This window comes from Labrus bergylta, chromosome 16 (assembly GCF_963930695.1).
Source record: "Labrus bergylta chromosome 16, fLabBer1.1, whole genome shotgun sequence".
Classification (NCBI taxonomy): Eukaryota; Metazoa; Chordata; class Actinopteri; order Labriformes; family Labridae; genus Labrus; species Labrus bergylta.
Genome location: NC_089210.1, coordinates 5,155,687 through 5,165,979, shown reverse-complemented (window position 1 = coordinate 5,165,979; position 10,293 = coordinate 5,155,687). Strand labels below are relative to the sequence as shown.

At 43.3% G+C, this 10,293-nt stretch overlaps 1 protein-coding gene across 1 annotated transcript; it reads left to right on the top strand.

The window, feature by feature from the left end:
- LOC110002444 (keratin, type I cytoskeletal 13) lies at positions 1–3,782 on the top strand. Its single transcript, XM_020658048.3, has 7 exons — positions 1–439; positions 1,074–1,156; positions 1,748–1,904; positions 2,515–2,676; positions 2,897–3,022; positions 3,108–3,328; positions 3,600–3,782. The coding sequence occupies exons 1-7, from the start codon at positions 38–40 to the stop codon at positions 3,703–3,705; spliced, it is 1,257 nt and encodes a 418-aa protein (XP_020513704.2). The 5' UTR covers positions 1–37; the 3' UTR covers positions 3,706–3,782.
- Positions 3,783–10,293: the final 6,511 nt, after the last annotated feature.

Below are 10,293 nucleotides of genomic sequence, written 5' to 3'. Positions count from 1 at the left end.
CTCTCCACTCCATCCAGAGCAGGAAGACACCTCCACCATGACCTCCTACTCACGCTCAATCAACTACTCGGCTGGAAGCCGCATCGGCTCCCAGAGGGCCCCCAGTGTGTATGCCGGCGCCGGAGGCTCTGGGGTCCGCATCTCCAGCATGAGCGCTCCCAGAAGTTTCTCCTCTGCTGGTGCAGGCTTTTCTGCCTCTGGGGCTGGTGGCAATGCTGGCTTCAACCTGGCCGATGCCGTTGACATCTCTGACAACAAAAAGATGGCCATGCAGAACCTGAATGACCGTCTGGCCACCTACCTAGATAAGGTGCGCAAGCTTGAGGCAGCCAACAGCGACCTGGAGCTTAAGATTAGACAGTTCCTGGAGAAGAAGACCAAACCTGAAGGCCACGACTACACTGCATTCAAGGTCTCCATCAGCGACCTGCAGGACAAGGTGAGACAAAGTTCTGGTTCTGTACACAGATCTGCCTCTATCCTTCTTAAAATAGGTAACTTTAGGCTGTGGCTAAGAGTGAGATCATTTCCAAGCATCAGGATAATAATCATTTGTGTAACTGGAGATGCCAGAAGACATTTGTAACTGAAGATGCCAAAAGACTTTTGTAACTGAAGATGCCCAAAGCTTTCAGGGTCAATAATGAAATCTTCTACAGCACAAAAGCTTTAAAAGCCCCACACCCAAACTCAGGCGTTCAGTCACACAGGCAGGAGTGATGAGTAGTTTTCTGCAGGATGTACACAGGTGCAGCCACACCCTGATCACCACCTGCAACAGAGACATGCGAGCTGCAGCTCTGAGTTTGCACAGCGTGGGCACAGGAAGAGAAAACCAGTCAAACATTGAGAGAAAAATTTGCCTCATATTTGCATATCTTGTTTATATATCATTTGTGAAACTAGCTCATGAAACTCTGTACTAGAGAAGTATAGAACCAACATTTCCCTTTAATTTTATAGCAAAGGAGGATAAAGCTGCTTCTGCAAAGACTTACAGTGTCAGTATGTGTTTCATTTACAGACTCTGATAAAGCCTGAGCAGGAAATGGAACTCTTCTTTTGTGTTTCAGATCTTTTACGCCACTGGTGCCAATGGCTCTCTCTACCTGGCGATCGATAATGCCAAGCTGGCTGCTGATGACTTCAAGGTTAAGTGAGTATATTAGCCCTGGTTTCAAACACAAAATGTTTTGACTAAAATGAACAGCTGACTCCTCAGAGTGTCTTAAAGTACAACTACATCCTGAACAAGATTCATGGTTTTCTTGTTGAAAATCACATGAGAAGGGGTGCATATAAACGAGGACCCTGTTGAAATGGAAGGACAAAATTGTTTTTTCTTTGTCCAAATGAATTGCTTATTTAGGGTCCTGAACATGGCCCAAAACTCACTAAACTTGGAATGCCCATCAGGTCTGGTCAGAAATGTAATATTTTGCAAAAAGGCTCCACAGCGCCCCCTTGGAATTTTCAAACAGGGCTCCTCATAGAGGTTACTTTGACCTACATGAATGAAACTGGGTATGCATATTAACCATGTCAAGACCTACTGAAACTTCTCATGCACCCTTAGCTAAAACTCAACAGGAAGTCCACTATTTTGATTTGAATGAAAAAAGAATGACTTTATTTTCATACTTGAGAAAAATTGTCACATTTCAAGGTTTCATTTACTCATTGCTATCTATTAGATTTCTTACAAATGGATCACAGTAGTGATTGATTGTTGTCTGCTGGTGTGCAGGTACGAGAACGAGCTGGCCATGCGTCAATCAGTGGAGGCCGACATCGCCGGGCTGAGGAGGGTCCTGGATGAGCTTACTCTGGGAAGATCAGACCTGGAGATGCAGATCGAATCCATGAAGGAGGAACTCATCCAGCTCAAGAGGAACCACGAGGAGGTGAGCAAGAAGCTGCAATTAGCCACAATAAAACATTCCTGGTTTTAAGTTATATATAACATCTTCTTGACCATTATTATTTGTTTAACAGGTTTCTGTAAAACTGTAAAACTATTTTGACAAAAGAACCCCCCCCCAAAAAAAAAAAGACAGGAATGACTTTTAATTCTTTCGAAAGGTGATTGAAGCAGATATATTTGCATCTAATGTCTCAGGAAGCTTGAAGTAAGATAATGGTAAACCCATTACACATTGCTATATTTAAATGCCATTGTTAATTTGGTAGAGAGAATGTCTAAAAGTTGAAATAGGTCAATTTAAGTTTAATTCTTAAAGGTAACATATTATGCAACATACAACTTACCAGGTTTTTGGTGGATTTTTAAACATGAAACTTTACAGACATGTTTTGGGGAGCTCTGAGACTTATTTAAACTGCTTAAAAAGGAGGATAATATGTGACCTTTAAAGTTGGTATTCTTGTCTGAAGGTCAGTAAAAATGGACCAAATGACAAAAACTCGACTTTTGACTTAAAAACCAACATAAAAAACGAATGAGCTCCTGTCATGAACTCATTTTTTCTTTGCTGTTGATGTGCTTTCCTGCAGGACCTTCTCAATATGAGGGCCCAGGTTGGAGGTCAGGTCAATGTGGAGGTGGACGCTGCTCCTCAGCAGGACCTTTCTGTTGTCATGGCTGGAATCAGAGAACACTATGAGACCGTTGCCAACAAGAGCCGCAAAGACCTGGATGCCTGGTTCTGTGCCAAGGTAAGCTAAATGTTACTTTCTTTATGTCTTAAGTTCTTGAATATTAAATAATTATTTTTAGTCATTGAAGAACTCCAGTTAGCCATCAGATCAATAAAGTGTTTGAAAAAGATGGTAAAAAAAATAGTAGTGTCCTCTGCATACAGCATGAGTATAAGCAGTTTTAAAATGCCCACATGATTGATGACATTTAATCTTTGTATTTTTGTTGTTTGTTCAGTCTGAAGAGCTCAATAGGGAGGTTGCTGTGAGTACAGAGAGTCTTCAAACATCCCGCTCTGAAATCACAGAGGTCAGCCGCAACCTTCAGGGCCTGGAGATCGAGCTCCAATCCCAGCTTAGCATGGTGAGTTTCTACTTTTTCTTGGTCTCTTTTCTTGTGAAAAACACAGTATGTAAATCCCCTTCACACTGCTGCTTCTCCCTTTCAGAAAGCGTCTCTTGAAGGAACCCTAACAGAAACCAATAACCGCTTTGCCAGCATGCTGGCCGGGTACCAGAGGCAGGTGGGCAGTCTGGAGGAGCAGCTCGCCCAGCTGAGAGCAGACCTGGAGCGTCAGGGAAATGAGTACCAGACGCTGCTGGACATGAAAACCAGACTGGAGCTGGAGATTGCTGAGTACAGGAGGCTTCTGGATGGAGAGCTCTTAACGTAAGTTCACCAGTTTTGTTGTTTTGGTTAAAATAGGTATACTTAGTATGTTAATTGGATTACAACAATGGGTTTTGCGACACATAAAACAAAGTGACATTAATTAAATAACTTTAAATAATACAAATTTGATTTTTGGCTGCACGTTTTACAAAAATCCAGCATAAAGCTGTACTTCTGACATAACCTATCATTGATTAGAAGAGTCCATGGTATACTCTCGTTTATCAGTAAACTGACAGCTGACTCATGTTGTTGTGTTTTCCTGCAGACCGCCTGTCTCCACAACCACCACAACAACAAGGAGGGTTGTCATTGTCACCAAAGAGACCGTGGATGGTGAAGAGGTCAGCTCTGAAACTGTGATGAGAGATTGAGACAACAAACATCCGTCAATTTGCTGCCAGCCATTCTTAGAAATACACCAATAAAAAATACTTCTGATGAACTGAAACATGTTTGTGTGTGTGTTTGATGTCTGTATGTATCATTTATGCTCTCACTTGTCAACTTCAAACAAGTAAATATCTTTATTTTTCCTAATTTGGTTCCAAATGTTGCACATTAGAAGACATACATTTTAAAATACTGTATGTACAATTGATACTAATAATAAGTACTTTAATTATAGCACCTTAAAAACATATGTTTACAAAGAGTTTCGACAGACAAAGCAAAGGCATAAACTCAGGACAACAACAGAACAGACATCAACAGTCGAGCCAAACAGAGAGTAGAAAAATAATATCAATGGTAAAAACAGGAATAAGAAAGACAATCACTGAAAATTAAACAACAGATAAAAAGTCAACAAGATGCTGAGAACAACACAAAAATAAAGAAGAAGAGGGAGACAATGTCACAACACAGGCACTTGAAACAGAATGAAGATCCATCCATCCATTCTCTTTAACTGCTTCCCGTCCGGGGTCACGGGGGGCCGAAGCCAAGAGACAACCAGCCACACTCACATTCACACCTACCGGCAATTTAGAGTCACCAATTAGAGAGGAGAACCCACACATACACGCGGAGAACATGCAAACTCCACAAAGAGAGGCTCCTGTCCCAAGGGGATTTTAACCAGGAACCTCCTCGCTGTGAGGAAACAGGAGGGTCTGAGGTCACGAGGTCTATTTATTTGTTTTTTAAAACTTTCCATAATCTCACCCCAAAGGAAGAATGTGCAACTTTTTGATCCAGTAGATGTCGCCTTTGAGCACCAGCAAGAAACCAAAACAAACTGCTCTTTGGCGACACCTCCGCTGTTCTGAAGCCCTCCGCTCTCCTGCAGTGACACACATCCAACCCCTCTCCACTCGCATTCCCACGAAGCAGTTCTACGTTATCTGTTACAACGCACCATAGTTAGGCACCATTAAGCGCAAGTGGCGGACAAAATTGTTCTTGGCCTGAGTTGCAATCACCTGTGACCTGTGTTGTTGTGTTAGCAGGCTAAAGTTAGCACACTTTGGCTAGCTTGTCACTTCATTGTGCACATAAATTGACACGGAATGACCATGATGTAAAGACACTTAATTGACATCCAAATAAGCAGTGAGACTATGAACAATACAAAGGACATTAATTTCCAGCAATACTCATCTCACTTGTCTCACGGACGCACACAGTAATAATAAAAGTCAGTCAGAAAATACACGAGTCCTTTTAGTTGAATCCAAACTTGTCTGGGCATGTCTCTCTGACTGCCGTTACTTCGGAGATGTGCTGTGAATGCTACATTCATGGGCGCTCAGACAATGAGCAACACATTCAGGTGCACTCAGAAACAGGAGATGCAGAACAAAAGACAAACCTGAACAGGCCTTTTTTACAGCCGCCCCCAAATTTGTTAATCAAATTTGCCATCAGTGTGGTTTCTGTCATGTATCCGTCCCTTATTGGGGTAGTGCAGGTAATCGGATGAGGCGTACCACAGGGCGGGTGTAGGTTCGGGTGTAGGTTCGGTCTTACTTTTCCATCTGCTCCAGGAATAACGGCCTTTACAGTTCCAACTTTCCCTCTTCTGATGAACTGCTGATCAATAACAAGGAGGATAGTTCCAACAGTGATGTCATCTTTCCCTGTGTTCCACTTCTTTCTTGTTTGTAAGGTGGGTAGGAAGTGCTGTATGTAGTGTCTCCAGAAATGATCAGTGAGGACTTGAGTGTGCCTCCACCTTTTGCGACTGAGCAATTCGGTTTCTGGGTAGACGACTTGTGGGAGGGAGGAGTCTGGCCGCCCCATCAACAAGGAGTTTGGTGTGACAGGATCTGGGTCGGCTATGTCTGTTGAAACATAACCCAACGGTCTGGAGTTAAGGATGTTCTCTACCTCGATAAGAACAGTCCTTAACACCTCCTCTGACACATGCTGTGCTCCTAAGGTAGTGCGGAGAGCAGTCTTCACTGATCGCACTTCACGTTCCCAAGACCCGCCAAAGTGTGGAGCATTTGGGGGATTGAAACGGAACCGGATTTGTTCAGCTGCCTGTTGGTCTTGAAGTGCAGTTTCCATGGCCTTAATTGCTTCATGCAGTTCTGTACTGCCTCCTTTAAAGTTAGTGCCTTGATCTGACAGAAGCTCAAAGGGTCTTCCTCTGCGACCAATGAAGCGTCAGAGCGACATCAGGAAAGAATCTGCATCCATATTGACCAAAAGATCGATGTGCACTGCCTGAGTAGTAAGACACTTGTACAGGATGCCCCACCTCTTCTCGGTTCGCCTTCCTACTTTGACGAGCATTGGTCCAAAACAGTCCATTCCGGTGGAATAAAAGGTAGGTTTGAAGAGTCTCAAACTTGAGGGAGGCAACTGTGCTATTTTTGGGACCTCTGGTTGGCCTCTCCATTTCCTGCATTCAGGACAGTTGTGTTGGTGTCTTCGTATGATCTCTCTTCCTCTTAATATCCAATATTTTCTGCGGAGCTCAGCGAGGACTCGTTCAGCTCCAGGGTGCTTCAACTGATTGTCAAAGTGCTGAATTAGCAGCTTTGTTACAGGATGAGAGGGAGCTAGAAGTACTGGGTGCAGAAACTCCAGGCTCAGACTTTCACATTTGCGGAGTCTGCCACCTACTCGGATCTGGTCAGCAGACTTGTCATACTCAGGAGAAAGAGTAAGCAGTTTGCTGCTTGTTGGGATGGCTTTCCCTGATCTGATTCATCCAAATTCATCGGGAAAGCTCTCCATCTGAGCATGTCTCAAGAGGACAACCTCTGCTTCGCGGAAGTCATCAGATGTAGGGTGAAAACTGCTGTCAGCCGCCCCGTGTAGTGACCTCGTTGTGGCTTCCAGGAGTTTCTGATATGTGCTGAATTGCTGGATATCAGATAAGGTGGGACTGGCAGTTCCTGTCAGCAGACCGCAGAATGCTGTCTTTCTCAGCTCCTCAGCCTCTTCAGTAGATTCTCCAACAGATGCCTGTGGCCAGTGGTTGGGAGGGAGTAGTAGAAAGGGTGGACCTTTGCTCCAGCGATTCTCTCCAACCAGCAGAGACAGTTGTTTCCCTCTTGTTATATCATCAGCAGGATTGGTCACTGTGTCGACATAACACCAGGCAGCTGGGTCAGAGAGCTCCTGTATTTCTGCCACTCTGGTTCCAACAAACACTTTATATTGGCAGGAGTCTGACTGAAGCCAGTTAAGTACTGTGGTTGAATCTGTCCAGTACACTGTCTCAAGGACATCAATTATCAGCTCCTTCTTCAGGACTCAAGCTAACTGAGCTCCTGTTAGTGCACCACACAGTTCAAGCCTTGGGATAGAGAGTTGTTTCTTGGGTGCAACTCTTGATCTTGCAGCAATGAAGGCTACCTGGACTTTTCCATTCTCTTCAGTGCGCAGGTAGGCCACAGATCCATACGTAGAGTTCAGAGGAGTCGCAGAAAACATGAATGCTGCGACGGCTGTTGCTACAGTCCTGGTAGGGTCTGTGTAGCATCTTGGCAATGTTATTAGCGACAGCTGATGTAGCTCCGATACCCACGCTTGCCAGGCCTGGAGCAAGTCTTCTGGGAGATAGGGATCATCCCAGCCCCTTTTTATGTCCCAGAGCCGTTGCATAATGATCTTTGGCTCTTGTGGTGTATGGAACAATGAATCCAAGAGGGTCATACTGTTGAGCAAGCAGCCGATACAAGCACTCTGTTGGTGAGAATCGGACTTACACTGCCACACTAGTCCGAGAGTGCGCTCTTGGGGATCTACCTTCTCCTGTGTGAACCAGAGTTCACTGCTCTCAGATCGCAGCTCTTTGGTTCGCTGACTTATGACAGACGGAATGTTGCTAGCCCATTGTCGTAGTTCGAATCCACCATCCTTTAGGAGTGATTGCAATCGGTCCAACAGTTCCTTAGCTTGCTTTGCAGAGGGCAGACTCTGTAAACAGTTGTCAACATAGAAACAGCGATCTATAGACAGGCGAGCCTCTTCCCCTGGCTCTGTGTGGCGCTGGACATGAGTTTGTAGCGCAAAAGTGGCACAACACGGACTGCATGTTGTCCCAAAGGGGAGCACCTGCCACTCGTAGACAGTTGGTTCTTTGTCTAACTGCATGTCACACCATAAGAAACGGAGGAATGGTTTGTCTTCTTCCAGCAGGTGGACCTGGTGGAACATGCCTTTAATATCTCTGCTGATGGTGACTGGATGTTCCCTGAACCGTAGGAGAACTCCTAGCAGGCTCGATCCCAGTGTGGGACCAGGAAGGAGGTGGTCATTCAAATTCTGGCCCTTAAATGTGAAGGAGCAGTTGAAGACTATCCTGTCTTTTCCATTGTGGTGTACCATATGGTGGGGTATGAACCACGAATGGCTGCTCTCTTCAGCCTCTCCTGGAGAAATGGGTGTAATATAGCCAGCATCAAGCAGTTTGTGAACCTCCTTTGAATAGATTGCTGCATTATCAGGTGCTCTTGCTAGCCTTCTTTCCGTTCCACATAGCAGATTCAACACAGCCTCATTTGTAGCACAGAGTGGAGGAAGATTTTCTTTCCACAGAAGTGGAGTAGCATAGTGTCTAACCCCATCCACTTCTACTCTAGTTGTCTTCTCCTCTAGCTGTCGGACTGCCTCTGTGTCCTGTTTCGACCTGGTGATGAGCCGCTCACTCCGATAAGGCAGCGAATCTAGTTGCCAGAGTTTCTCAACATGGTTGAAGAGCTCGGTTTCTGGAAGGGTACAGGAGGTAAACAGGCACTGTTGTGGAGTTAGGCCATACCTAACCCTAACCTATCCTTCCATTGTCTTCTGTTTTTCAGGTGTTAGGTGGCAATGAAAGCAGGCTAAGCAAGTTGGTTCAGTTTTCTGTCCCCCGGGAGAATAGGGTGTCCAACTGTGATATATAATCCTCTCAGTGATCTTTGGGTCTACCTCTATGGAGGATACATTTTTTAACCCCTTGTGAGTGTAATATCATTACTTTTGTTACTTCTAAAAGCTCATGGAAAAATGTGAAGAATTGAAGTTAGATTAACTTGTAAATATAAACCTTATCCACAATATGAAGAGCATTGGTGCCTTGATGAGTAACCGTAATGTATATTTATATGCAGATGATATGATGATGATGATTTGTTGATGAGGTAACTGGTTGTTAAGAACACCTTCAACTGTCATGTATTGTTCTGTTTTTATTATTGTTAAGCCTCTTGAACATTACCCTGGCTGAGGATTCATCATTATCATCTTCATTTATTTATTTGAATCCTTGTCAAACACACTTAGGGCTCTCCCTCAATAGACCCTCGTACGTTTTGAAATAAGAGACTTTTCATTGCTTCCTGAGTCGAGCATAACTTTCTGATCCAAATTTTAGTCACAATCGATCCAAAATATTTAGAGACGTTTCAATCTGAGGTAAAGAGGTGGAGAAACTTTTTTATTTTTCATACAGACACATTACTTCCTATTCTAAAATGACACAACAGTCCAGGTTCCTTATCTGTCCTCACAAACACAGACGACCACACACTAAGTAAACACCATTGTTAAAAACCAGTCGTAGTTGATCTTCCACTTTGTAGCAGCCATAAACATGAGAGGAATTCTGAATATGTGCACTTTCAGAAGCAACAGTTGGAAGACTTCACAGTTTTAAGGTGGTCGTAAATAAACGACTATTATAAATCAAGCTTCAGAAAGCTTTCATACACAGACGGGTGCCTTGTATCCACTTAACTAAGTGACTGGAATATAGATATGTAAATATACAGATGATGCCTCCTAGTGTCCAATGTAGGAAAGTGCATTTCTTTACAGATGGATAGAAACCTTATACTACCTGTAGTCATGGGGGATGGGCTAATATTGTCTGATTTTTCACCATCCAGCAGTTTGGAATATGTGTTTGGAGAATTTCAAACTGATAAAGCGGATGACTATATTTCATAAAAAAATGATAAATCTGACTATATGACTTTTTATAATTGTTACAATATTTTAGCAGAATAACATTACTCTCTCATTACCAACAATGTGTTTAAACTAGCAACCTGTTAGCTAAGCTAAGCACCTAGAATGATAATAATGTTGGGAATTTTGACAATACTGCATCCCAGTTTGAGAAAAATTTAAGCAACAGATGTTTAAAGATTTTCCAGTGGGAACAGCACAGTATACGTCAGTTTGTTATTATAGCTAAAATTCTCCTCTTAAACAGTTGACAGAGAGTGCATTTTGATATGGTAAACATCCAGTGCGGACCATGGCTGGTGTCATAAAGGTGTAAGTGCAAAGTGCAAGCCTAAAACTTACTTTGAAGGCAAATATCAACCAGTCTTTTCTGGTTTTGGGATATATAATGGGTAAAAATGTAAAAACACGGGCTTTCAGTACGAGGTTAATCTCAAATAACACCAAAATGTTTTTAAAAGTTGTAAGGGACATAAGCATCTGGTGCGACTGTTGTCATGTTACTTTCAAATCGTGAATTCATGTGTACATCTAACCTTTGCACCTACCAG

Bases quoted from the DNA above. Each gene is read 5' to 3' on its own strand.
- LOC110002444 (XM_020658048.3), top strand. From the start codon at position 38: ATGACCTCCTACTCACGCTCAATCAACTACTCGGCTGGAAGCCGCATC. The intron at 1,157-1,747 runs GTGAGTATATTA...GCTGGTGTGCAG, and splicing joins GCTGATGACTTCAAGGTTAA to GTACGAGAACGAGCTGGCCA. The intron at 3,329-3,599 runs GTAAGTTCACCA...GTTTTCCTGCAG, and splicing joins CTGGATGGAGAGCTCTTAAC to ACCGCCTGTCTCCACAACCA.